Source organism: Nesoenas mayeri (assembly GCF_963082525.1).
Source record: "Nesoenas mayeri genome assembly, chromosome: 19".
Classification (NCBI taxonomy): Eukaryota; Metazoa; Chordata; class Aves; order Columbiformes; family Columbidae; genus Nesoenas; species Nesoenas mayeri.
In genome coordinates, this window is record NC_137568.1 from 3,112,863 (window position 1) to 3,140,297 (window position 27,435).

General features: G+C 51.1%; 4 protein-coding genes across 4 annotated transcripts in view; 2 read left to right on the top strand and 2 right to left on the bottom strand.

The window, feature by feature from the left end:
• Window positions 1-7,914: 7,914 nt before the first annotated feature.
• MRPL27 (mitochondrial ribosomal protein L27) lies at window positions 7,915-11,462 on the bottom strand. Its single transcript, XM_080356616.1, has 4 exons — window positions 11,386-11,462; window positions 9,588-9,710; window positions 8,799-8,866; window positions 7,915-8,335 (listed from the first exon to the last, which is right to left on the bottom strand). The coding sequence occupies exons 1-4, from the start codon at window positions 11,405-11,407 to the stop codon at window positions 8,129-8,131; spliced, it is 420 nt and encodes a 139-aa protein (XP_080212742.1). The 5' UTR covers window positions 11,408-11,462; the 3' UTR covers window positions 7,915-8,128.
• Window positions 11,463-11,605: 143 nt separating this feature from the next.
• Window positions 11,606-16,144, top strand: EME1 (essential meiotic structure-specific endonuclease 1; the record flags this gene model as incomplete). Its single annotated transcript, XM_080356669.1, has 8 exons — window positions 11,606-12,245; window positions 12,328-12,455; window positions 12,646-12,738; window positions 13,170-13,291; window positions 13,527-13,653; window positions 14,177-14,289; window positions 15,141-15,330; window positions 15,699-16,144. The coding sequence occupies 8 exons, from the start codon at window positions 11,606-11,608 to the stop codon at window positions 15,873-15,875; spliced, it is 1,590 nt and encodes a 529-aa protein (XP_080212795.1). The 3' UTR covers window positions 15,876-16,144.
• Window positions 16,145-17,724: 1,580 nt separating this feature from the next.
• LRRC59 (leucine rich repeat containing 59) lies at window positions 17,725-21,975 on the bottom strand. The gene is made up of 7 exons (XM_080356723.1): window positions 21,850-21,975; window positions 21,357-21,416; window positions 20,694-20,852; window positions 20,267-20,371; window positions 19,621-19,693; window positions 19,002-19,175; window positions 17,725-18,475 (listed from the first exon to the last, which is right to left on the bottom strand). The coding sequence occupies exons 1-7, from the start codon at window positions 21,952-21,954 to the stop codon at window positions 18,231-18,233; spliced, it is 921 nt and encodes a 306-aa protein (XP_080212849.1). The 5' UTR covers window positions 21,955-21,975; the 3' UTR covers window positions 17,725-18,230.
• A 2,284-nt stretch (window positions 21,976-24,259) lies between these two features.
• The window catches only part of ACSF2 (acyl-CoA synthetase family member 2), a gene marked incomplete at both ends in the record, with an annotated part of 32,172 nt that continues 28,996 nt past the window's right edge, over window positions 24,260-27,435 (top strand). Inside the window, one exon of the mRNA XM_080356371.1 lies at window positions 24,260-24,348. Within this exon, the coding sequence (XP_080212497.1) occupies window positions 24,260-24,348 (89 nt within the window). The remainder of the gene's footprint in view (window positions 24,349-27,435) is intronic.

Consider the following 27,435-nt stretch of genomic DNA (forward strand, 5'->3'; position numbering starts at 1 on the left):
GTGCCAAATGTTTGGAGCTGCTGGTGTGTGTTGTGTGATGGTGAGCGGCGGGAGCGCTCAGTTCAGCGGTCAGGTCCAACAAGCTGCTGTAGACCCCGCTGCCTCCGTCTCTGCTTCAGCAAAGGGACACCCTGGTCCCCTGCCAAAATGTCATCCTCGGGGCTGGCGTCCTGCCGCGATGCGATGGCAGTGTGCCGTGCCCGGGGGGTGGCCCTGTGCCACGGCCCCTTGGCCCAGCCTTTTCTTTTCTCCTGCTTGGCAGAAGCTCTGGGGAAATGCAGTGCTTCCCTGGCCAAAATGCAAAGAGGTGAGACGAGGTCCAGCTGGTTCCATCCGCTCTCCGCTGCATCTGCTTCCCCGTTCTCTAGAGGGAAGAGTTGCCACCTCCTCTTGGGAAGTGGGGTGCAGAGGAGTGTCCCCCTTCCCTCCCATCCTCGGGGACTGCCTGTGACGTTCCTTTCCAGGGCTCACACTCCTGGTCTCCTCGGTTTATGGATACTGGCACTGCAAGAGGTTGTAAAACAGGGGCTGGAGACCTTGGTGTGTGCGGACAGGTACCTGCTGCCCCCCCAGCCATCCCCCATTCTCTTGGGGGTACTCCGGGGCCTGGCCCCGCTGCAGGGGAAGATGCCAAAACTCTGTGTCGGAAGCATTATGTAAAGTTGTCTTAAATATGCAACATCACCGCAAATATATCTATATCTCTACGGTGCAGTGTGTTGGGTTTTTGCAGCATGTGCCGGAAGGGGTGAGGAGTTGGGAAGGAAGCTGCTGGGTTCCCAAAAGGCTTCGGAGGGGCTTTGCCTCCACCTGCCACCCTGGTGAGGATGTAAATCTGGCTGGGGTGCGGGCCAGGGGTGGGCTGGCTCTCTTGGGTGATGTGCAGCTTACAACCGCGCTAGTGGGTTTTCTGAGCCCGAGTCCAGAGCTGGAGCCCGGTTGTGACCCGGGTTGTGACCCGTGGAGCTGCGGGCTGGCTCTCAGTGCAGAGGCTGGCCCTGGCAGCAGCCGCCCTGCACGTACCGCCTGCTCGGGTTACTCAGCGTTTACGTTAACTAATTAACGTTAAGTGCAATTAGCACCTCGCGGTACCTGCGGGGCTCGGGCAGAGCCTGCTGTAGCCCAGCCCAGCTTTCCCTCCCCAGGAACGGGGTAGCGCCGGGGTCATTCCCTGCCCACTGACCCGAGTCCGAGCAGCGCCGTGTGGGATCTGAGAGCGACACCCGGCCTGGCCGCAGCTCCCGGCTGCTGCTCGGCCGGGACAGCGCTGCTCCGGTAACCCCGGCGCGGGGCCGCCTGGGGCACCCGTGGACGCGCTGGGCTGGCCCCGGCGTGTCTCCGGAGGGGAGAGGACGGGAGCCCGCCCGGGAGGGCGCTGGGCTGTATCGGGGCCGCCCGCCCTGATTCCCGCCCCAGGTCCCGCCCCGGGTCCCGCCCCGCCGCGTCTCCACGGCAACCGCCGGTACTGCGTTCCCACCGGTGAATGTAGCCGGTCCCGCCTACAGCCAATGGGGGCCGGCGGGGGACGGCGCGGCGGCCAATGGGAAACCGGCGGGGCGGGGCCACTCCCGGTGCCGCTGGAGCCGCGCATGTGCGCGCGGCCCCGCCCCTCCCGGCCCCGCCCCGCCGGCGCCGGGGCGCGTGCCGCGGGCAGCGCTGCCGGTGGCGGTCGCGGCGGCGGTCCCGGCGGGATGGCGCATCCCAGCGAGGCCTCGGCGCACTCGGCGGCCGCCGCCGCGGCCATGGACAGCAACGTGCTGGCCATCGTCATCGCCGCGAGTGAGTGGCGGGCGGGGGCTCTGGTGGGGCCGGGCGGGGGCGGCCGCCGTGCGGGATCAGCCTCTGCCGTTGCCTCCCGGGGCGGTCTCGTGCTGTGCCGGCGAAACGATTCTCCCACCCACGGTTGCTTGAGCATCGCGGTCCTTGTCCGGGGCTCCGCTGGCTCCCGGGGCTGTGGCCCCGAGCGAAGTGGCGGTGGGGGGTTGGCGGTACCGGATGGGCTCCGCGGAGCAGAACGGGGGCTGGGCGGGAGCTGCGGGTTCCCGAAGGCTGGAGCGCTGGCGAACCGGCAGCCTGCCGGGGTACCGATCCTGAGCGGGGAGCCCCGGCCCCGGGCGGGAGGGCACCGGGGTACCGGGAGCCTGGTTCCCGCGGGTCCGGTCCCTGCTGCAGCGGTCCGGGATGGGGCTGAGCCGCTCTGGCTCTGCAGCTTGTTCCTGTTCTCATAGGGACAGAGAGATGTTGGGTACAATGAGGCTTTTGGCGTTCCCAGGATAGGTGAAAACAGCTTCTCTGGGGCTTTTCCAAGCTGCTCTTTGCCGAGGCGCCTGGAGCGTGCAGGCGGGAGGCAGCAGGGAGGCCTGTGGACCCGCTGGGCTACCTGCTCATTTGCTACTTTTCCCTTCCCCTGCCAGCGGTGTCCACCTCCGTCTTCATCGTGGCGATCCTCATCCTGCTGCTGCTCCTGTACCACCGGGATCCCATGTGCTGCCAGTTCCTTTGCTCCTGCCGCTTCTTCCAGACCCCCAGCCAGTATGTGAGTGTCCTCCTGCCCGCGAGCCCCCCACCTGCTCCCCGAGCTCCTGTTCCCTTCCACTGGGGTCTGTGAAGCTGCATTGCCAGGCTCGCTGATGGATGTGGGACCTCGGAGCAGAGCTGGGCTCTGCCCCCTCCTTCTTACCAATCTGTCCCAGAAATGCATCCACCCAACCCTGAAGGGTTGTGCTGCTGGTATAATATCTCCAAAGCTAGGACTAGCAGGTTCCCCAGCTCCCCACGCAGCTCAGGAGGGGTGTTCTCCTCCCCTGGCACAGTGCGTGGGGGCCGGGCTCTGTTTTACAGGGAAATAACCCAGCGGGGAAGAGGGCTGGAAGCTCAGGGCGAAGGCAGACAAAGCCGCTCACTAGCGCTCGCATCCCCGGCAACAACTGGCTTTCTTGTGCTCAGCTCCTGCGTGCGGAGCAGTGAGAGACAAAGCCCTTTTGCTTGCATCTGTAATTTCCTGGGGCTGGCTTTCAAGTGGGGAAGCTGGTGATGGAAAAAGAGCAATGTGTTCCGCCAGCGCTGCCTTTGTGGTGGTGGCTGCCTGGAGAATGCTCGGAGAAGAGGGGACATCCAGCCTCGGCTAGCAGGGGATGGGGAGACTTGTACCGTGAAAGGCAAATCCAATAGTCCAGCACAGGCTGGGAAGTCCCCAGCAGACATCAGAGTGGGAATGGGCTGCGCTGCTCGCGTCCCCTGCTCACCCCGCTGCCTCTGCTACTGTCCTGCTCTTCTTCCCTGCTGCCTGTCCCTGGCACGTGTTGGGGAGAAGGCTCAGACGCTGCTCCCCAAGGTGGCACGGGATGTGCCCTGAGCTGTAGAGCCTTTGCCGTGCCTGGTTCTGGCTCTCGGGTGGGTGGTTAATGCAAAAGGCATCTTGCCTTTAGCAAAGGGCTGTATGGACAGATGGATGTGGATGTGGACTACATGTGGGAAGGGAACATATATAGGATGTATTTCCATCAGAAAAAGTGAAGCAGTAGTTGTGGTGTGAGGCAGCTTTTGAGCAGGTGTAGTTGCACCGGTTTTGCTGGTTGGTTTTTAAAATGAACAGTTGCAGCTCCAGCCAGCCCAGTTTCCCTGCAGCTTCTGTAATTGCACTGTAGTGCCAAGACAAATGCGTCCTCAGTTGTTAACAACAGAAGTAAATCTGACATTCGTAGTTCCCCCTGTGGATCTCTTGTTGTTCTGGGAGTCTCTGGACTGTTTTCTGCTGGCAGAGATGAGGCTTTTCTGAGAGCAAGGAGTAGTCCATGGCTTGAACTCTGGCTCAAGGGTCTTCTCTGCACAAGAGGCATCTCTGCTGTTGCTCAACACCTTGACAGGGAATCGAGTTTAACTGGAGCAAGACTGCTCAGGAACAGAACAGCTATTGCTCTGCAGATTTGCTTGCTACGTTATCCTGAAATGACTCTCCTGGTAGATAAGCATTTACAAATTGTGTGACCTTGAGCATGTGACAGAGCTCTTATCTACGCTAGCGGAATAGTTGAGTTGGTTTTATTTTGTCCTCCAAAGATAGTTCTGCTGAGTCTGAATGAAACCCTGCCCTGGGCACGGGCTGCCATCCCTCGGGCTGTGCTGCACAGTGGTGCCAGCTGGCTCGGGCGCTAGGAGCGGGCTCTGTGCAGCCCGCTGAGGATGTGCCCGAGCTGGCGGTGCCGGTAAACAGGCAGGCAGAAGTTCACTGCCAGCGGTGAGAGCCGTGTGAGCCAAACGGGCAGAGGTAGCAGCTCTCCCCCACTGCCCAAAGTCTCGGGTCCCAGGCTGTCCCGCGGGAGCTGGCTGAGCCCTGCTCACAGCCAGGCGGGGTGTGAGGGATTTTGGCTCTGCTCACGTCCTCCTCCCTGACCCCTCGTTACAGGACTGTCCCCCACCCTACTTCAGCAGCAGCCAGCGGCTGGTGGGTCCCCAGCGTGGAGCGACACGGCTGGAGAGCGCTGCCGAGAACCCGGGCGTGCAGGTGAGGGCTGCGTCCTGGATGGGAAAATCATAGTGAAGATCCTGGTGATTCTGGGAAGAGACCCAGGTTATGGGGACCTGGGGAGCTCCTGGAGCATAGGGAGAAGGTGCTGGATCGCAGGAGCAACTTTGGGAAGTGCTGTCTGTGTTTATAATCCCGCAGGAGAGCATCAGAGATGCTGCCAGGGGACACCCTGCTGCCCTGAGGTGTGTGGGCCTGAGATGCCAGGCAGATCCCTTGGGGCTTGGGATGTTACAAACAAAGGTGTAGTGATCTCCTGGGAGGGCAGATTTCCCATCTCAGGGCTCAAGGAAAGGCACCCACAACTTTGAACCCTGAAGTAACTAGAGATGACACCAAGCTGTGAACTTTCCTTGAATAGAGCCACCACCACACTGACCATTCTCCTATGGGCCGGGCATTTCTAGGGAGATGAGCTGTTCTGTGTCGGACCCCCCAGCACCTACCAGCTCCCTTCCTGGGAGCAACCCCGCCTGCCGAGCTACGAGAGCGTGCGGAAGAAAGATCGCCAGCGGGAAATCCATCAGATGATCGCCGAGAGGTTTGGGCTGTGGGCAGAGCCCTCCCAGGAGGTGAGCTCTCCCTTTTCTGTTCCCCCTCCCTGATCTGTATCTGGGTCTTGCTTCAGCAATTAGTTCTTTGCGATTGCCTTTCTCCGATAGCCTTTATCTCTGGGAAGGGCACAAAGTGTTCCAGGAGGTTCATTTTGTGTACATCTGTGCTGGTTAATGATCGATCTCTCTGGGTGCGTTTGCAGAAATGCCTGTGCCAGGAGGCAGGGCAGAGCTGCCTATGAAAGGGCAGAACCTCTGGCTCACCCGCTCGGTACAAGCCCGAGCTGGGAATGTTGGTTTTAGATCGGTGAGGCTTCCACAGTTTCTTGCTCCCTTCTTCCTGCAGGACACCTCTGGGAGGCCCCTCACTATTACCTTAAACTGTTTATGGCTTATTTATGAGCAGGAGGCTTTGTCTGTTACAGCATTTAAGATTTGCACTCCCACAGTAGGATAGAGAAAAGCGAGTGCATCTGCCAAGTAGGTCCTGCAGCAGTGGCCTGAGAGGCTCCTGTTGAACAGAGACCTCATTGACTAAAACAGAACAGAAACATTTGAAACCTTGAACAGAGCACTAAAGGTTCACCAGTTTACCTGGATTTGGGGCTATTAAAGCTGCACCATTAAGTTTGGCACAGTCAGCACTTGCTACTTGGTGTCTGGAGCTGTAACTAATGATACCAGAGCACTGAGGGCGCAGGAAAGTAAAGCCCCCAGGGATAAGTGGGGGAGGAACTGCAACGGGAGCTCTTCCACAACATCCCTGTGCCACTCCCGTCACTGGTTATGGGGACAAGGCTAGTCCAGCTCTGCCAAAATAAATGTAACAACAGCCCAGAGGTTCCTCACTGCTGCTGCACTTGCTAAGAAAGCCTGGGTAGAAAGCCTGGTTTGAAGATGCTTGTGTAAAACCTGATAATTGATCCTTGGTCAAAAGAATGAGAACAGTCTAATTTTAATGTCTGGTCTTTTCCGGCCTTTCAGCCAGTAGTGACAAGTCCTTGAAGGGAGACAGGGAAGAGCAGGAACCTGGTGCAGAATATGAGGGGGGAGTGGGTAGAATGTGCCTCACCAGCGGGTTTCTGCCCAGCAAACCAGTGCTAAGCGCATTTCCCAGGTGTCCATCTGGCAGGTCACAGCTCTGAGTGTGGCAGGAATTTAATGGCAGGCTGGTGGTGGCTCTGAGCCTTGTCACCCACTCTGTAAGAAGAGGTGGGATAATCTGGTTATTTCTGATCTGCTGTAATGCTCTTCCTCTCTGCTCGACAGATGCCGCCTCCCTACGAGCACGCTCTGCGGCACCCGCCGGCTCTCTCAGGAACACTCATCAGCTCAGGGACCCTGGACAGACGTGGCGTGGCAGAGCCGTTCCAGGCGCCTCTCAGCTACCCAGCTCAGCGAAACACAGACGTGTAAGGCCTCAGCCTCGTGTTACTGCTCCTTCCCGTGGTGACAGCAACAGAAGTGCCTGTGACACCGTTCTCATCTGCAGGGAGCGGCCGAACCTCAGACCTCCACCCAGATTCACCATCAGCTGAGACACAGGCCAGTCAGACCCGATCAGGGGACACGTCCCTCCTACCATACCAGGACAACTATGGAGCCATCGCCAGGTATGGCATCCTGAGCGATACTGGAGGGATATTGCTCGCTTTTCTCTGGCAAATGTACTGTTACCAACAGCGAGGGCCCGGCTGCTTCTGTGCAGTGGGCAAGGCCAAGGTGAAGCTCAGCTCAGGCAGAGCTCCCTCCAGCAGCTGGTACATCATACCTCTGTGAGGCGAGCACCGCCCGACAAGCCAAGGATTGGCCTCAGACAGCAGTTATGTTGTCCTACTTCAATTATGTCTTGGGTTATAAAGTGTTTTACTTTGTCAGTGTATCAGATATCAGGTGGGAATCCTCACCTGCAAGTGGCAGAATGCGCTTAGTGCACTGGAGCATCACTCTGGGCTCTTGCACACGGTTCTCTGCGACAAAGCGATGTTGTGTGGATTTGGATAAAGCTCTGGAGAGGCTCCAGGGGCTGTGTCACCTGTGGTGTGCGAGTACCGGCCACGGAGACAAACCGTGTGACTGCCCATGTGAGCCAGGAAAGGACCAAAGTGTGGACAAAACATCTGGTGGGTTCCGTGAAGAACAGAAAGCAAAGGTGGACACACATAGCTGCCCCAGTTTACCTGGTCGTCTTCTGCAGGGCAGACTATCTAATAACATCAACACTGGTGTCCTTACACCACCAATTTTAATAACCTGTTTTCTAAGGCAGAGCCAATGTTTCAAATTGTTTACAAACCTGTAGATAAAATGAGATTGGTTTGGCCATGGGGCTTTTGGGCTCCTTTCTTTTGAGCAATGTAAGCTCAGAATTGTCACAGAATGACTCCGGGAAAAGGAGAATTCTTCTGGATTATGGCTTTATGATACACCTCCAGCTGCTGAGCTTCAAACACCACCAGGCTTGTGCATCTTACCAGGCACCTTGAAGTCAGTCATGAGTTCACTTATGAATGTGAACTCACCTTGTGGGTAAATGGAAAACTTTCAGGTATCTGAGTTAATCATTGAGGTGAGTTAGATAGATGGAAAAATCTACCTTCCTGGGATGCAGTTAATGCAGGTGGAAAAGGATTTGTTATCTTCTGCAGTATTTTGAAATAAGATAAAAATATAACAGTAATGTCTAAAAATGAGTGAAAATAGAGGGAATTATTAATGGGACAAGTACAGACATAAGAGTGACTGTAGGGAGAAATCATCCAGTGGCACAAAAGGACAAGTTCTCCAGAAGAAGGCAGCTCGATACTAAATGAACAAGAAGTCACACGTTCTATGAACAGTCAAGACCTTCAAGAGTATTTATTAAGCACAAGTGCCAGCCGGTGATCCCAGTGCCTGGACACTGCCCAAGTGTGCTTTAGGAGCAAGAAAACAAAGTCCTAAACTGGTATCTTCAGAGCGAGAATGTTCCTGTCCTCGCTGCCAGTCCTGCTGGAGCAGTATGTCCCAGCCACTCCATCCCATCTGTCCCCATGCCAATGCAGGAGGCTCAGAGCATGGTGACCAGTTTAAAACTTCCTACTTCTGCGTTAGGGATAACGTTGATAAAGGTCTTATAAAGAATGGCTCCTTTGGGTAGGCGGCAGATCACCTCCCGGCTCTCACTGCTGCGGGGTGGGGGTATATAAACCTCTTTGGTGTATCTGACGATCCCGTCTTCCAGGGCATAGAGCGTCTTGTTACGGCCCATCCCCACCTGGAAGAGGATGAGAAGGGTTAGAAAGGGAAGGCTGGAAGTTCACCACTGAAGCAGATCTGATTGTTGGTCTGCCTCATTTGATAGGCTGGCGTCAACAGCATCTGTTGCTTTGTATTTTAAAATAAAAGGAACCCACACTGTTTGTTTTTAGCGATCGATACACTAGGGAGCTCAGGACAAGGGAGGAGAGACCGATTCTACCCAGAAGCACAAGAACCCAGTTAGGTCACAGATGTGTTTGGGGATATCTGTAACTTCCAGTCCTTTCCTTGTTATGGTGTGACTCTGAGCAGACTCCGTGGCTAAGAAATACCAGGTAAAGATCCCAGTTTCAGGATTATACAGAATAGAATGAAGAATGTTAAAAACTAGCTTGAGAGACAGAAAGCGCTGAGTACAGGACTCTGCTGGGACCTGCTGTTTTTTTGAGAACCAAGGAAGAAATGGAAAAACAACTTACATGAGCCCCTGGATGCCAGCGTATCAACCGCTGCGTAGCCAAGATGTTGCCAGCGTGCACAAATGCACCTGTAACAGAGGGACAGAGTCAGAATGCAGAGAAACAGCTCCCCAGAGCCCTGGCAGAATGCAAATGGTTCCAGGACTTACAAACCCCAGGTTTCTGTGGGAATTTTCTAAGGAAAAGTTACTTCAAATGCTAAAAGCATCTCAACAAAAATGCTGTTAGCAGGAAATAAAGGGCAATTGAGATACAATGGCAAAAAGCAATTCCAGTCTTTGAAAAGATTACTTTTAGCGTACAACGCATTTTCTGGTTGTTTTATTACCTTTCACATTGATACATTTTCATTGGCAAAGCTAATAATTATGAAGCACTCAGCTGCAAGAGTCTGTACTTTGCCTTCTGCTAAGCCTCATAATTCTCCCCTTTGTAAACATGGAAAATGCCCGGCTTTTCAGCACAGCGTGGGGGAAAGTGCACGGACGTGATGCGGGGTCCTGCAGTGTATCCTCCCCCCGGTGCTCCAGAGAGGCTGAGGCAGAACCAAAGTACATGTTTTGTGGGCAGTTTTGGCTGGTGGCTTGCAGGCCCATCTGGAGGAGGCTGACTCACCCTGCCCCCCCCAACCAGTGACCCTTGATCATGAGATATTGCTCAATCTCCCTTTTTCTTTCTTTTCTCTGGCCACCTCCTACTGAAACACTCAACTACTGACACCCAGACCAGGGGAGAAACTGTGAAAACCCAACAAAACACCAACAAGACTCAGAAGATACTCAAACCCACCTTCAACTTTTTTGTACCCATACCGCTTCCCAGGGCTGCGGCCACCTAAATTTTTTGAGCTGCCTCCACTTTTCTTAGAAGCACATCTGACAGCAACCAGGCTCGTCTGAGGAGGGGTTAGAACTGGGGTAGGAGCAAAAACAACGAAGAAAATGTCAGCTGAAAAAAACCCAATACTCAGGCTTTTATTTTTGTTCAGATTTGAAGGCTATCTGTTAATACAGGCCTTATCATTAAAGACAAAAGAAAGTTCTGGGGCATAAAACCCGGCTTCCAAGATAAATCATAATTTGTCCCCTGAAAAGAGGCCACATCTCAAGTGCTCCTGCTGCCCAGTGAGGAATAAAACCCTTGGCAATGACGTTAAAGGACGTGCTCAAATTCCTGTTCCTGCAAGGCCTTGGAAAATGAGGTAGAGATGCTGTGGATGGGCCTGATATTGCTTTAAGAACAGACAAGTTGTGATCTCTGTTTCAGTTTCCCTTTTGATTGAACAGCATTTATTTACACAGTAATATTTTGAAATATTCTTAAAAATGAGAAGACTCCAATTCAGGCAATGTATAAGCATACAGAGAGTTGCTATCCCGAACATACTGATTGAAGCATTTTGTGCAAATCCTGGCATTACAACCAGGACAAGTCAAGGAAAAAAACAAAGTCAGTTGTTACAGACACTGGTTGTCTCTGGAACACAAAATATTATTCATACCACAAACGTTTTTCCCTTAAATAGACACTGATAGAAAACATGCTGGTTTTCTTATCAAGAAAGCCAAGCTCTTATGAGCTTCTCTTGTTAAAAATGATAGAGAAATAATTAGTTCTTTTAAAAAAATCTCTTCAGTGTGTCATTTCATGCAGTTAGCAGCAAAGCAAATTTTTCTGAATCTCTCTGTTCAACCTCTCAGGCAGCAGATTAGCACACTAGAGTGGTTACTGTAACGTTCTTCTTTCCTTATCCTGAGTAAAACCACTGGATTAATTCAATCTCAGTTAAATTATCACAGATACTCAGTGAGCTAGAAATATGGTTGAAAAAGGGGTAATTGCTCCACAAAGAACCATTAATTTGAGGAGCTTACCCATTAAGTAAAGGAAAGGTTCTGAGACAACAAAATACAGAGAAGTAGGCGAAGGTGAACATGAGTTAATTTCATATATGCAAATAATAGAAAGTTACAGTCCAAGTAGCTTTTATTAAAAAAACAAACCAAACAAAAAACAACAAACAAAAAACCCCTCCAACCAAACAAACAAAAAACCCCCCACAAAACAAAAACCAAACAAAAAAAAAAACCCAACCAGAGGCTGATTCCAGCGTTACATTTTGTGTTGCATGAAAGAAGATTTGCTAAGCAAAAAAAAAAAAGAACCTCAGAGCATTAGACGTGGGGAAAGGCACAGTTCTTTAGAGAAGACTGAGACAGTTTGTAACTTGTCACATTGGATATCAGTGGAAAAACAATTCTGATGTCTCACCAAAGAAGCCACGAGAATATTTCCGCCTGTAACACTTGTAGATTTTTTTAAATGGATTTTTAAAGCCTCCTGACTATTGCACTGCACAAGCTCGCTGTTTGGTCTCGCATAGATACGGTTTTTTCCAACGATGAAACCCCCCCCACCCCTGCGGTTTTTGAGGCCAGAAGGGACACAGCCCTCAGCTCCTCGGCCCCACCTCAGACCTGACCCTGCCTCACCATAAACCTCCTGAGGACCCCTTTCCGCGACAGGACTTGAAACTCGCCCATTACCCACAAGTAAAGGCGAAGGCCTCGACCCTGGGGACACTCACATAACCGCCGCAGCGCCGCCATTTTCCTCAGCGCCACTTCCTCTTCCGGCGGGAGGGAGGGGGCGGAGCGGAGGGCGGGGTGGGGGGGGCGCGGGCGACTGCGATTGGTCCGAGCGCGCGCGCACGCACCCGTGCGCGCCTTTGAGCCAATCCGCAGCGAGCGCGGGCTTCCCCTCAGGGCGGGCGCCTATCGTGTAATTTCACGGCTTCACCTCCGGGAATGGCGGGTGGGGAGTCGGGGTCTGAGGGGAGCGATGAGGAGGAGCAGCTGCCCACTTTAGCCTCCATTCTGCAGCCGCCACCCGGCGGGTTCAGCCGCCAGCGGCCTTCGTCTCCCCGTCCCCAGCCGGGGGTGGTTGTGGTGGAGAGCAGCGAAGAGGAGGATGAGGTGGTGGAGGTCCCTCTGTCTGAGAGGATCAAGAGGAGGGAGGGGGCGGCTTTTAATCCCCCCCAGCTGGACGCCGGGGATGCGGCAGGCAGAGCTGGATTTTCTACCAACTGTGACTTAGTGCCTGGCAGCCAAGCCCTGATGTCGCCTGGAGAAGCGTCTTGTGGCGACCAGAATGGCATGCATGGCTCTGAGAGGCTTTCCTTGTGCCCACCTGACGCTGCAGACCAGCCGAGCAGGCCCCTCGTAAGCGAAGCAAGCCCAGAAATATCCCCCTCTCCCAAGAACCCAAAATATAGTCAGAAGGAGAGGGAGGCAATCTGCCAGGCTGCATGGCAGAGGAGGAAGGAGCGAGAAGCACGGCGGAGGCAGCAGGAGCAGGAAAAAGAGAAGAAGAGGGCCCTTGCCAAGATGCTGAAAGCTCAGCGACCGGAGGAGTGCCAGAAATACATAACAGTCGTGCTAGATCCAGGTACTCGTTCTCGTAGCCTGCATCTGCTTTATGTACACTCTCAACTCTTGCTGTGGAGGCCTGACCCATGTGCTGATTTCAGCTCTTTTACAGGTGGAAGGTGGTGGGCAGATCCTTAGTGCTTTGCAGGCTGCAAATTATTCCTGTGTTGTTGAGAGTCAGGCTGTTCCCTGCAGCGTTTCCTGGAGGAGAAAGACTCTGTCATCTCAGGTGTGCGAGCCAAATCTCCATGTTTGTGTCCTCTCTTTCCTCTGTTATTTGCACTCACTAGTAATTGTACTTAACAATCTAAGTAAACACTCTAATCTTCTCCCTGCCTCAGAGGTCTGAGTGGGAGCACCAGCTTGAATGAATTATAAACATGCTGTTGGTCTGGCTGTTTGTTTTTATACCTGGATAGATGGAAGACAGAGATGAATGGACAGAAGAGCCAAATGTCCTGGTTCTGCTTCGCCTGGAGGAGTTTTTGTCCATGGTTCACAACTACAAACAAGTAAGAGTGCTTATGACTTCTGTGCTCTTGTACATGCCTTGCTGTACAGGTGGTGTTTGTCATTCCTCTTCATGGCAGGAAGGTTTTGATGTGGGATGGAGCCATGGTTCCAGTAAACCAGAAATCTGTTTTTAGAAGCCACTAATGGATCAAAATCACTAGGGCTGTATAATGCGAAGTTCTGACAAGCTTTTCTTCCTGGTTATAATTTTTCACAGATTTTTGAAGAGGTAACATTGCCAGATCAAGCAGGATTTATATTTTTTTTATTTATTCCTGCCATAACTTTATATCTGATGAAGTATTGTCTGCTTGCCCCTGAAGAGCTTTGTGGACAGACTTTTTCAGCTGCAGAATCAGAGCCATAGGTTGGTGTGCTTGCATTTGTACCTCAGAATGGTTTAACTCCTTGTTTCTGTTGGTCTTTGCAGGGTGCTCAGCGCTGTACAGAAGGACAGAAGGACACCCTGCAGAGCTATGTAGCTCGTGTGATGGAGAAAATGCCCGGGAAAATTCTGGCACTGCAAGTAGTTGGAGTAGAAAATTATTTCAGGTTAAACATTTTTCCCTCCAAATGTTTCTGTGTTGTCTCTGGCCTTGCAAAATATCATAGAGGGTTACATTAATTCCTTCTAGGAAAGACTGGAGCATAAGAGGTGTTCTGCTTCACCATTTGTTATGTAGAAACAGAAGTGAAAGTTCCCCCAGCCTGTCACACAGTAACCAATGGGAAATACCCATGGAAGGGAACGAACTTCTTTTTATTTTACTCTTCTTGTGTCTCTCAGCGTTCAGTCAAAAAAGAGGTCGCGACAAGCAGCAGCAGGTGGAAACCAAGAAGAGGAACAGGGAAAACGGAGAAAAAAGCAAGTTAAGAATTCTGGCCTGGAGATAACCAGATTGGACGTAGAAGAAGTGAGTACCTTCAGAACAGGCCTGCAGCTGTGATCTCTTGTCCACCATTGTTTGAACACTTGACCAAGTTGTCACATACTTGGATAGGGGAATTCAGCCTTCGTCAGCCCATGTGTCTGTGGACAGAGCTGTGTGGGGTCAGTTCCCCACTGCTGGGAACATACCTGCTCTCCCACGGACTGACATGTCTTGTTCACTGATCTTGGACAGTGAAATATTGATCCCTGATAGCATCTCTCGCCCTTTGTGTCCTGCTGGTGAAGCACGTCAGTGCTACTCTGGCCTGGGTGTGCAGTGTGTAACGAAAACCTGGCACTGAGGAGCTGCAGCAGCTGAAATCATGCTAAACTGTTATTAACTGGCAGGAGCCAGGCTACCCCTAAGTACTTCAGTGCCTTAAACTTTAGAGAGTGGATGTTCTTGTCCTATAGCACGATGTTGCCGTCCCTTTTTTGTTCCAGACAAGAGTAGGGTTTGATGGGAGAAGATCAATTGTTCCATTTGTTCTTTCTAATGATTACAGGCCTTGGTGGATCTGCAGCTGTCCAAAATCCAAGTCAACACTTTTGAGAGCTGCGAGGAGCTTGGAGAATTTGCCACTATGTTGACAAAAGCTGTAGCTGAAGCACCGTTCAGGTGAGTAAGGTTTGGTCACATTGTTTTTGGAGAGGCTGCACTTCCATGATTACTGAGAGGGAACAGCAGGTACGCAGTTGTGCGTTGTTGTGACCCAGGATAAAGATTTTTAAAGGAACTGGAAACACAGAGCAGCTGCTAATGCAGCTCCTTCAGTGCAGTGTTAGTTCTCAGAAACTGGTGTCCTGCCAGGGGAGGGGTGAGCACAGGCCCTTATTTTGCATTGAAATATTGATGTCAGGCAAAGCTCTTGTTCTCAGTCTGATTTTAGGAGTGGGAAGGAACATAAGTAGGGTTGGGCTCCTACAGAACCAGCTTTTCTTCTCCAGTAGGTAACCAAGAGAGACATTATTGAGGATGAGCCGTTTAGCTGCCTTCATTGATCAGGAAGGAGCACAGCGTGTTGCACGGTGATAGCTGAGAAAGCCATCTTGTGCAGTCTCACACAATCCGAGTGTTCCTGTCACAGCAGCTGCTGCGTTTTATGTCTCAGCCATCAGAAGAGATAAGATGCCGTTAAAACTTACATGTAAAAGTGGTTTATTGTGATTGACAGTTGGAAGGTGAATTCTTGTTTACCACTTTGTACGTGTTTTGCCTTGTGTCAGAATTGCTGCCAAGTACAGGGTTGTTTATTTTCCTTTTTCAGTAGGAATGAGTCTTAAACAAGGAAATTGTTACTACGTGTAAAGAAAATAGGGTCAAATTTTTAGCATTTACTTTGATGCCAGTGGTGTCTCTAAGAGCATGGAGTGAGAAATGCATCTGTTGGCACATAGCCAGAGTCAGGAATAGGGTTTTTGTCATAACCTCGTTGTCTCATTTGCTTTCCCATTCTTTCTTTTCCCTAGGCGAGAGCGGGAGAAGACAGACTTCTCTTTCTACTTGGATAAGCGGTGGTGCGGAGGGGTGAGAGTGGATCGTTCCGGAAAGGGTCTCTTCGAAGTTTGGAAAAGGCAGATACAGCAGTTTAATCGTGTCAGCCTTGAGATGGCTGATGCTGTTGTGTCTGCCTACCCTTCTCCTCAGCTACTGGTCCAGGTGAGGACACCTCGGGGATACTGAGCACTGTGTGTGGACAGGCAACTGGTATAAGGAGCGACAGAAAGCATTTAATTGGTAGTTAATTGGATGCAATGATTCTGTATGAGCTATTCAGTAAAGTAGTGAAGGAACCGATTCCTTTGCACCCATTGCTTTGGCTTTGCAGAGCAGACTGCTGAGGGAGCAGCACTAGTTGTGCATCAGCCTCTGAGCTCACAGATGAGGTCTGGGGAGAGACCCAGTGAAAAATTAGCACGTATTGTGTGAGGGTAGAGAAGTCACGGATGCATAGCTTTGATTATTTGGGGTTTTCTGAGCATTGGATGCAAATGGCTGATACCGTTGTTCCTTTGTGTTGTTCTTAGGCCTATAGCAGATGCTCCTCGGAGCATGAGCGAGAAAACATGCTGGCTAATATCCCCGTACATCGTGGAGAGGGTGTGACAGCCACCTCCCGGCGGATTGGACCAGAGCTCTCCCGACGAATCTATCTGCAGATGACTTCTGATGACCCTGATCTCTATTTGGATTTCATGGGGTAGCCCTGAGGAATGAGGATATTCCTGTTTCCTTGGTTTAAGCACTCAGCTTCCTCCTGAGATGAAGTGCTTAGATAACAAACAATCATTGATCCTAGCTTAAAGACTTAAATATATTTAGACTTCAGCAGAAGAAAGTTGGATAAAATTGCTCAGTGGCTGGAGTTTACAGAAGATGGTGAACATCTTCCATTAGAGCATGACTTGGACACAGCTTACAGTACTGATAGTTCCTTTTATTTGTCTTCCTAGAAATAAATATTTTTGAATAATAATAAAGACCTTTGTTTTTTAATGTGCCATCTTGAGTATAGACAGGTATGTCATCTGTTGAAAAGCATACTTGCTACTGCTCTCCTAAATTGCAAGGAGTTCTCTCTCTGTGTGAAAAATCTGAATGTTAAAGCAACATGGTGCTGCCCCCCCAGCACCTGCTCTGGTGAGGTGGAAGAACTTTACCTCACAAAATAGTCTGTTTTCCACTGCGGCAGATGGGAGTGAGTAAGACTAATTTTCAGCTATAAATTTAGGCTGCCCTGATTCAGTCTCCAGACGGCTTAATCTATAGAGGGTCTTAAAATCTGATTATATGCGCTGGAATTACAAGGTCTAAACAGTTGGCAGAAAATGCTTTCTTTTAATTAGATGGGAGAACATACTTGCCTGTCCATGAAGCCATTAATTAGCACTTGTGTGCACATGAGGACGGTTGAGATCTCGTGTGACAGCAGCACTTACTGAGATGAGTGCTGAGAGTGAATTAAACTGCCCAGTGTGTGGGTGTTCCCATTTGGAACCGTGCTGCCTCAAGTGAAGAACGGCCTCCTCACCACCCTACCCTCAGGGATTCCGCAGGAGCCCTAGCCTGGCCAGCAGCGCTTCTCACCTCAACCGATCAAACCTGTTAGCCTGGCGTTTGCAAACTTCAGCAGCACTCACCTTGACAGCAAAGCAGCAGAGTCCTGCCAGGTGCCAGCAGGGATGGCTGCAGGGAGGAAATGTCACTTTGAGTGGCGCTTGTGTTTCCGAACATGTCTGGATAGTAAGCAAGGACCTTTTAAGAAACGTGATGAGTTAGATACCAAAAGTGAAGCCTAAAGCTGTTTCAAGGAAGCTTAGAAAACATGTACTGCTAAGCCAGAGACAGGCCACCTTTCCTGCCTTTTCCCTGATATTCATGCTGTTGCTTTTTTTTTTGCGTGGTACTTGGGGAATCACAGTCTTATCGTTAGGTTACAAAAAAGTGAAGGCTTGCTGCTCCAATGCTGACCTTGCTATGAAATGCTATAGATTATTTCCTCATGGCACTGCTCTCATCAGCAATAATTCCAGGTATTAGAAGGGAGGGAGCTGTTCTGGTGACTAATGTAGTCAAGTCTCAGCGGAGCCTGTAGCACGGATATTCTCTGAAACCTGCACTTACTGTGTGTGTTTGCACTTCATTTTAGTGCTGTCAAAGCCCTTAAGGCTACAACAAACTTCTGTTTGGTTTTCTCTGCAATAAAATTATAAATAACTCATAGGCTTTTGCAGAGGTGAGTTTTCTCGTCTAGTTGCAAACCACCAAACCTCCCAGGCTTCCTGACACCCCAAGGTGAAGCCCTTCCCTTCCCGCCTCAGCCTGCAGTGCCACCCACTGCCACCACTGCAGCCTGCAACAGGCAGTCAATGCCCCGCTTTGTTGGCAGTAGCTCGTTAAAATAAATGTATTCGGAAATCATTACTGTATATACTCAGAAATAATTTTTAGCTGTTTCTTAGAAGACCTAATTCAAACTAAAACTGGATTAACAACATAACCAGTTCAGACAAACTGCTGCGAAAACTGTTGTATTGAAAATTTTAAGCTCCTTTCAATAGTACATCAGCTTCTTTGCCCCAACCCGCAGCTGCGCAGCCATCCTACACACCTGTTGTTGGTCCTGGAATAGGCCTTAGTGTATTATTCCCATACAGCCATACCACCGATTTTAGCACATATAGAAATGAAAGCAAGGAATGGATATGTATTAAAAACCTCCTACCTCCAGGGTAGAGCTATAGCTACCCAGATAATGCATAGGTTGTTTTTCACTCCTATAGATCGGCAGTTTGCTGTATCTCCCAATTTAAACGTCCCTTGGAGGCAAGAGGGGTTAACTAGTTTAGGTTACCGTGGGCAAATAATGGGAGTTACAGGCCGACTGTGAAACATGCACAGCAAAGATGATCTGAACAATAACTGCTCTGGGGGGAGTGGACCAGCAACTCACTGCTGACAGATTAAAAGCAGTTTCATCAGAACGCAATTCCATAGGAATTCTGGCTGCGTAGATGGTGGAGGGAGATGCTGACGAAGCAAATGCCCGTCCGGGACAATCACTGCTGTGAGTTCTGCTGTAGCAGATTTTGCAGGGTTTTGTGGTTTTGCAGAGCAGCTAACACGTCCTCGTAGAGAGTGTTCACGCTGATGCAGAAGGGTTGGCGTCGCAGCTCCGTCAGCTTGCAAGCGGCCAACGTGCAGAGGACGCAGAACAGTGCAAAGAGCAGGACCCGCAGCACCGACCGCGACCAGGAGTGCTTGTGCCGGGGTGGCGGAGGGGGACGAGAGCTGGAGGCAGGCTCTGGAACACATTTACAAGACAGAGAACATGAGGAATTAATCAAATATCTTTAAATCTACATTCCGAAACAAGCTGTTCAGGTAAGAGCAGCCTGTGCCGCAGTTGTCTTTTGCCATGAATTTTCATCGCTTAACTCTGGTTAATAAATAGGTGCACAGGATCTACTCATTTAGGATGAAAAGCTTCAGATTTCGTCTCCTGGGCAGCAGGGAATAGGGTGTAAAGCACCACTGTGCTGCACAAGATTTTTGCACGTATAGTTCAGTACATTTAAAAATAAATGAGTGGAGGGTAGTTCTCTGTAGAAGCAGCTGAAGAACCTTCTGAATCTTGTAGGTCAGCAGCTCATCGAGAACACAGATGACAGGGCAAAGGGTAAGGCAGCTGAGCTTCTTAGAAGTCCTACAGGTTTCCCCCCCAGCTCCAACCCTCTCTCAATACCTGGACTGCATAGAAGTAAACCTGGCAGCATCAAAATGTGATGATGAAATCTGATGCAATCCCACCCACAATGGATACTACTTACTTCGGGTCTGCACATTTTCTTTTTTAGTTTTCTTTTCCATCTCCTGTTTTGCAGCTTTCTGAGCATCATACTCCCGTCTCCTGCGTTCCTTTTCTTCCGCCTTCTCTCGCTTCCTCAGTTCCCTCTCTTGAGCCTCCTTTGCTCGCTGTTCTGCTTCACGCTTCTTCTCCATTTCTGGGAATTAATAGGAAGTTTATTTCCTTTTATGTAAAGGGTTGTCATTGCCGCCTTCCTTATTACCTGCTGATCTGTTCCCTGTTATTAACAAATAACTATACTTTTTTTTTTTTCTATATTACATATGTTGCATTTTGCTCCTTCAGAATTAGGTTTCCCTTAAAACAATCCTGTGCTCTTTCTTCATATATTTATAGGTAACCTATAGCACATTCCATCTAAAGATCTAACTTATTCAGGCAAGAAATCACACAGCTACCCGCCCCGGTCATCTTTCTCTTTCTGGCCCTTCTACCTTGCTACTCCTGGAGTCCTCAGGATTTTGATAGTTACAAGTACTTTTAGATTGCGATCTGTTAGATGGCAATCAATACGTTTGGGTGAGTAAGAGAGGTCAGGATCACTCCTCAGCAGACAGCGCATGAGGGGTTTTTGTGCTTACCTCGCTCTGCCTGCAGCTTCCGTTGCCGTTGTCGGTCCTGCTCAGACTGGATGGCTTTCATGTGCTGCAGAACCTGCAAGGTCCGAGAACACAACCTGAGGTCTCTGCAGGAGGCTGGTTCCAGGCTCAGCTCAAATCAGAACAGCCAGAGCGGAGCAGGGGACAGTTGGCTGTCCCCAGCCCCAGCTCACCCTGACAGGTATGGCTCTGAAGAGAGCCCGCACCTTCCCATATGGATCTTTGCAGCTAAGAAACAGATCTTTCCGTTAAAAAACAAGCGTGCCAAACTAGTTAGCTGATCCAGAAAATCACAGAACACTTTGTTTTATGTGAGCCTATCATTTCTCAGAGCTTCTCCAGACATTTTTACACTATAAGCCTAGACATGGATTGTTTTGTCTGGTTATGCCTCCTCTTCCTTGGCAACCAGCTCCACTACGGAAGAGGATCCTACTCAGCCCCGTGTTTGCTCTCTACAGGCACAGAAATGGTGAGGTCAGAGCAGTGAATCTGCACCTCACTGGCGGAAGAAAGTTCAAACTGCTGCAGCAGCTGCCGAGCTTGCAAAGCACAAAGACGAAGAACCACCACCAATAAAGTGAAGTAAGAAAAGAAAAGAAAAAAATAATAAAAGCAGATTCCTTACCTTGACAGCAGCCTGTTTACACTGCTTCTCATCCAGACAGTCTCCTGCTACTTTAGCTAGGACAGGATCCAGGGGATTGTCCTTCAGATCCAGCCACTTCAGATTCTGCAGAAAGGAAAGATAAAGGGGAGGCTGTAAGAGCACAGCAACACTGTGATTTTTTTTTAAGAGATCCAAAGCAGAAGCAAAGAATTACTTAGTTTTCACATGAATGAAACAGGTAAGAAAGACAAGCAGAGAGCTTGAGCAGAGGCATTTTTAGTAGCTGTGAGATAATTTCCACTGGGCTGCGGTGCAGAGCCAGCTGAATTCTGGAATGGGTAGTCAGCAGGATGGATGCTTTACCAGAGAAATCAACTTGAGATGGATCACAAGACCCTGGGCTGCATCCCAAAGCTTTATGTAACTGCCCAGCAATCAGTTTTACCTTGAGCTGTGCAAAGCTGACTGGCAGGGTCACTAAACGGTTGTTCAGAAGGTCCAGGTGCTGCAGATTGACCAGGCGGCCGAAGTCTAAGGGCAGCTGTTGAAGCCGATTTTTACTCAAATCCAGTTTCACCAGATGCATCAAACTGCAGAAGTCTGACTAAAAACCAAAACCAAAGAGCAGAAAAAGCTTGTCAGCACCTGTATGGAGGAACCTCAGTGAGGAGTATGTAGAGATAGCCTGCGCCTTACATAAGCCAGAAATCCTTAACTTGCTACAGACCTGTGATGGAGGAAAATCACCCCCCCTCTGCCTCGGAAGATGGAGGTGGAAAACAGTGGTCTAGATAAGACAGACAGACTGACAAGGTGGTGTATGGCAGTAACACAGACACAACCCCCGGTCTCCACTGCTGATCAAACTGGTCTGTATTCACATGGGGATCCTCTGGCAGGAGGATGCTGCATCCTTCACGCACCGCAACCCTTTTCTCTCGTGCCTCAGCCAAAACCACCCACCAGTACCCGTCAGTGCCAGCGGAGTCATCCAACCACTCCAGAACGGGGAAGGTGCCAGTGCCAAACCTCCTGGTGAACCTCTCCTGAACCTCTCATTATCTTTCCTAAACATTTCCCAGCAGTTCATCTCCCTCTATCACCTTACCGGCAAGGAAATGAGGTTGTTACAGGACAAATCCAATATAGTAGCTTTCGGAAGAGCAGCCTGAAAGAGAAACAAAGCACTAAATCACCACCGAGGTACACCCGTACCCTCTGACACCTGCCAGTTTTGCTTCACCCTCTGCGGTTTCTCCCACGTCAGTCTGTCCGTCCCCCCACCCGGCTGCCTCCGAGGTCACCACGTCAGACCTGGATCGATTTCTGGGGCTCAGGGCAGTTACTTATCGCGGAATAGCTGTGAGCGGCGGGAGCTGCTCGGCCGACAGCACACTCAACCCCCTCGCTGCTGTTTTAAATATGTGCGGGCGGGCTCACCCACACCTCCAGCACATCTGCCCCCCCGCCCCGCGCACATCTGGCTCCCCCGCCCACATCTGCACCCCGCTGCGCGGCCCCTTCCCAGGGACCGAGCTGGCAGAGCCGCTCCCCGGGGCTGCGGTCCCGTCCCCGCCGGGCGGGCCGGACCGGACACTCACCAGCTCCCGGACCGGCACCTCGTTCAGGTCGCAGAGGCTCAGGTCCAGCTCGTTACCGTCCAGCTTGTCCTTCAGGCTCGGCCCCTTCCCGCCACCCCGGGACATGGCTGCGCGTACCCGCGGGTCCTCCGGTAGCCGAGCAAAGCGGAGCCGGTGCGGGCGAGGGCGGCTCGGCCACGGCTCCGCCACCCACTTCCGCGTCCACGTCCGCACGGGGCCGAGCGCTCCCCCTGCCGGCCCGGAGAGGAGCACAGCCCGGGGCGCTGGGGCACCGGTACCGCTCCGGGGCACCCCCGAGCGCAGCCCTGCCTCCCCCGCCGGCCTGGCAGAAGTTCGGTCAGTGGCCTTCACCGTGAAACCGTCCAGCTGGGGGAAGGAGATCTGTCACCCCATCATCGCCCCATCGTTCGTTTCACGGGGCACGCAGCACCCCACGATAAAACAGCCGTTTAATGACTAATAATCCCAATATGAGCACAGAAACTGAGCAATCCTTACCTCGTTTTACAAGGGCAGTCACTGCCGCTTCGGTCTCCTCGCAGGCTCTGCAGTGAGAGCGGTGAATTCACTCTTCGCTGGGCTGTGTACCGAAATGTTTCTCTTAACGACGTGCAGTTAATGTCCCTGATTTGAGCCAACACTCCAGCACTGCACAAGCAGAACATTCTCTTGTCTCAACAGACCTGCTGAGGAGAAAGAGATGGAAAGAGAAAAGGAGCCTGAGGCAGACCAAAATTAGTATTATGCAGTAATGGGACTACAGACAGTACTAACCTGGAAAGCAAATTGTGATGTACAGGACCTCACAAAGGTGTTTTAACTATTCCAGCACATGTCTCCCGTGGGTGCTTTGGTGAGATTTTAAGCTGCCAGTAGGTCTCTCCCAACACCACAAGATCTGCGTTAGCTCAGCACAGAGGTAACCGAGACCGCTGGAGTCTCTGAGCAAAGCCACCCCAAAACAGCAAACAAGGATTTGCCTTGTAGAAAGTATAACAAAATCAGCCTGAGGTTCATGTGCTCTCATGCAGGAGACTGTAGAAGTTTCTTGGAGCAGGTTGTTGTTCCTCCAAAGCTGAGCTGAGATTACATTTGAGAAAAGAGATGTCTAGTCGTGCAAGAACCTCTCCTGTCCCTCAGCTTTTCACAACAAGGTTTGGAGGGTGAGGAAGGACCAGAAGACAACCAGCTTCCAGGTGAGGAACCCTCACGTTGCCAGATCTCCCAGCACGGACACCAAGGGAGGCAACAGACTGCCTGAGCCCCGCGTTACCCTGCGGCAGCGAGGGGCTCTCGGGAGGTGCCGCGCAGCACACAGCCCCAGCTCCCCTTCCCCACCATGTACAGTCCTGCTCCTGAGGACAAAACTTGGATGGCTTGGGGTGACCCGAGCAAGACCCTCTGCATGGCTGGAAAAGGCCTTTGTCTGCACAGTGCTGCAGAGACGGAAATCTGCACTTATGGGCTGAGGCCAAGAGTCTTTGGCTCTTAGCAGAAGGAAATGAGGGTGTGGACTGGTTACAAACTTACCTACATGTTTGTGATTAACTTGAAGGCAGATTTTAAAATCTTTGTTTGAAATAAATGATATCTTACTCAATGGTGCATGAAGTGTCACTGGTTCGGGGTGCCTTTGCTTTGACAATTTCAAAAAAAATATACCCAAATGTCAAGGTTACATTAACTTCTGCGTAATACTTGGTTTAATACCTAACCAGGATTAATCCTGTAGATTATTGATTGGAATGTGGGAAGATCAGACTGAAAGTCAGCTTTATTTTTATTTATTTAAGGTGAGAGGTTTTTGGATCACAAACCCTTTCTTTTTTTTACTTTGTGATTATACAAGTCTGAGCACACCGCTGCTCCTGCAGTACAAGCCCCCTTCCACCCGTAGCAGGGTACGGGCAGCCAGGGAGCGCTTAAAGCTGTTAGTGAGCTACTAACTGTGATAACTCATTAAGTGAATAGGGCTGGAAATCAATCAGTGACTCAAAAGGCTCAGGCACTAAGCAATGGAGAAAAGTGGAGGCAAGTGGTGTTGGCTGCGTTGTACCAAAGACCATGGCAGCCAGGGTGTGGGGCTTGTTTGGGGTGCAGTGGTGGTTGGGATTCGGCAGAAAGAAGCTGATGGGGCAGTTTGAAAAAAGCAATAGCGGATAGGGGGACGGAGGTGCAGGGAAGCGGCTGGGGTTCTGCCGGGGCTGTGCGGTGTGAGCCAAGTGTCTCAACTCGCCCTCGCCGCCCGGGCAGGGCGGGCGCTCTCTCCGCGTCCCCGTCACATTGGAGGAACCCGGAGCGGGGCGGGCCGGGCCGAGCCGAACCGCCCCCGCACCGTCCCCGCACCGCCCCCGCGCACCGAGCGGCGGACCGGCCCGGGCCCCCGGCTCCCGCCACCGCCGCTGCAGGGATGGCCACGGCACGGCTGACAGCGCTGTCCCGCCGCGGGCTGCCCCTCCTGCACCGGGCGGGCGGGCGGCGGGGAGACCCCCCGGGCAGGTAGGGCCGGGGACGAGGGGACTCGGGGGGACGGGGCTGCGACAACAGAGGGGCGGGCTGGAGGAGAGGGAGAGGAGACAGCGGGGATGGGCTATAGGGAATGATGGAAGGTTGTGGGGACTGAGTATGTGAGCTATAGGGGACAGAGGGCTGATGGGGAGAGGGAATGAGTACTATAGGGGTAGAGGGCTGTGTGGACGAGAGGCTGTGGGTGAGAGGGGATGGGGGACTCTAGGTGTTGAGCTGCTGTAGGGGATGGTGGGTTGTGGGTGAGAGGGGATGGAAGGCATGGGGGGATATAGGGCATAGGGGACCATAGGCAAGAGGGGATGGGGGGGCTGTAGGGACAGGGCTGAGGGCTCTAGTGGATGGAGGCCATGTGTGACGGGGCAGGGGCTGCTGCAGAGCCGTGGGGTGTCTGCATGCAAAGAGGGCAGGTTCAGCTGGAGGTTTCATTCTCAGTGTATGTTGCTGTCGCTTGGCTTCCCTAAAACCCTTCTAAAGTGGTTGCATCCCCTGGGTCTGACCACCAGGTCTGGGAAGGGTCCGGGGCCAAGGATGAGTCCTGTCTAGCATGCGGGGAGACGCAAACCTGTCCCTAGGGCTGAACTTTCTTTGTGCAGTAGCTCCATTCTGACTGCAGTAACTGGCATTGGGAAAGGCTTTGAAGGATTATCAGAGATTCAGAGCTTAATACTCACTGGAAGGCGTGACTGCCAGGGAGCGACTCCCCAAGAACTGTGGGGAGCAGCCCTTGTTCTTCCACACATGGGATCCGGGTGTTTCTTTTCAGCTGTGCTGAGATTAGGAACGAGATGGCTGAAGTGAAGATTTCAGTCTGGGAATCTGTTTTTAGGAAATGTGTTCAGAAGGGAAACAGGACAGAGAGTTCACTGCAGTCTGGGCTCCAGCCCAGAAGTGAAACTGAGGGGCGCTTGGAGAAAAAAAGCTGTGTATTTATAGGCATAAACCGTTCCCAGTAATCTTATTTAAAAGTTTATTAAATTCTGCTCCTCGCATTAAGCAGTATTTATTCATTTGGCAGAAAGAGTGCAGAGTGGACATTGTAACCAAAGAGTCTGCTGTAGTAGAAGTCTGAAAGCTCTGGGGACTTGTTCCTTTCTCAAACCAAAACAAAGAAAATAAGTAATCAGAACCTACTTAACTCTTTAGTCAACAGGATTGTTTTAAAGACCGAAGAAGAGGTAAGGACAGAGCAGAGCAGTGTTAGCTTCCACCACCCTTTTATTGCAATTATGTCATGTAAAAGACCCAAAAGCTCATGCTTTGGGGGTAGAAGCTCCTGGTAGACATCCATGAACAAAGGAACTGGCTGTGGAGTCTGGGAACCTCTCCAAACGTGTGTCCTGTGGTCAGGAGAGGTCCCAAGCCCTCGGAGGGCAAAGCCTTTCACACACATGCAGAGGGGACGGCCCAGCAGGTCGGGTTCATGTCCCTCACCACTGGAGCGTGTTTGCGTGCAGGGGACGGGAGGTTATGCCACCGGCTCTGCCATTCATTCGTCCCGCCTGATAATTGCTATAGAGATTGTTGAAGGACCTAAATGTGGAAAACAAAGCTGGTTATCTTGTATCAACAACTACAAAATGTTAGTTGGGGCTATTCAGAGGTAAATACAAATTGCTCCTAGGATTGGTTGAGAGTGTGTGCTTCAGTCTGACGGTTTCTGCTGGCTGCCGTCGGGCAGGAGAGCTTTTGGTTCTGTCTGCATTCAACTGCTTGCCTGCCTTTTGCATGAGGTGGGAGATGTTTCAGATGTTTCTCCATTCAGTTGCGCTGCTGAGCTTCGGGGTCACGGAGTTTTGCAGCAGGGCTGGGCTGGCTGGTTTACAGCACCACAGGCGCCTTGTTGCTGGAATGCGTTGCCCACAGAAGGCATGAGCTCTCTAGGAGTTGTGTGTTCATAGCCTACGCTGAGACCCAATAGTGAGCAGGGTTTTATTTACTCTCCTCTGGCTGAGTCAGGGAAATCAGAGCTGCTGCAATATCAGATCCTTGGTCTTATCTCCAGCAGTGTCAGATTGTTCATAGGGAGAGGTGGAAAGCGAATTACTTGTTTTCTGTAACAAAGTTGAACAAAAATAATATTTGTAAACCCTTTGGACCCTTTCTTTGTAGCAGTCTCTTGATACATTCTTTCAGATCAGATGTGTATACTTGCTGTTGGCTATAGACTGACCCCACATTCTTTCCAGCATGCTGCTTCTGCTAATGGATGTGTCATTTATCTCTGTTATTCCTTCCATTCTTGCCCCACAGTGCTTCCAGCAGCCTGCTGGGTTTTATCCCACACCCTTCCCTCTTGCCATGGACAGGGGATAAGTGGTGCAGAAATGCTGAAGCACACGGGAGCATCAGACCAGGATTCAGGGAGCTCACAAGGATGACAGCTGTGAATTTTGCTTTCCTTAATGTATTTGAGGAAACCATGCGAGCAGACACTTTGAGAGGAGTTAGTGACTCTGGGTTATGAACACGAGATGCTTTCATCGGGCAGTGTGCATGTTTGGGACCTTTGAGAGCAAGCTGGGCATGTTTTCACACAGTAAGGGAAAACCAGTACTTTCACAGTGTTTTGGAGGGCAGTGCTTTATAAAGACGTTTTACTGCTCTTTGGTGCTCTCTCATCCCCATGCTTGGGGGAAGGGAAGAAGCCATAGCTGTGAAGGCAGAAGGTGGAACTGTCATTTTGCTCGGCTTTGCAACTTCTTGCATTTAGTGTGAAAATTCCAGTGAAATCCTTTGACTCTTCAGGCCCTGCAAAAAGAAAATGGGAGAGTGAGACCAGAAATTCTGGTCTGCCTAGGGCTTTGCCAAGACATGACAGTAGAAAATACCACCCTCTTAGCAACGCGGGGTTGTGCAAGTACTTCCTGAAGAGAGCGGGACACTGTGTCAGTTGGACATTTTGGATTGTGATTGAATTTTGTCACAATCTGAGTATTCTGATAATTTTTCCTCCCTTCTCCAGTCTTCTTTTGTGGTGGGGTTTTGCTTTTTGTCTTTCAACCACATGGCAAAATAATGTGTCAGATCCACTTTTTAACCAATTACTTCTCTGGGTGC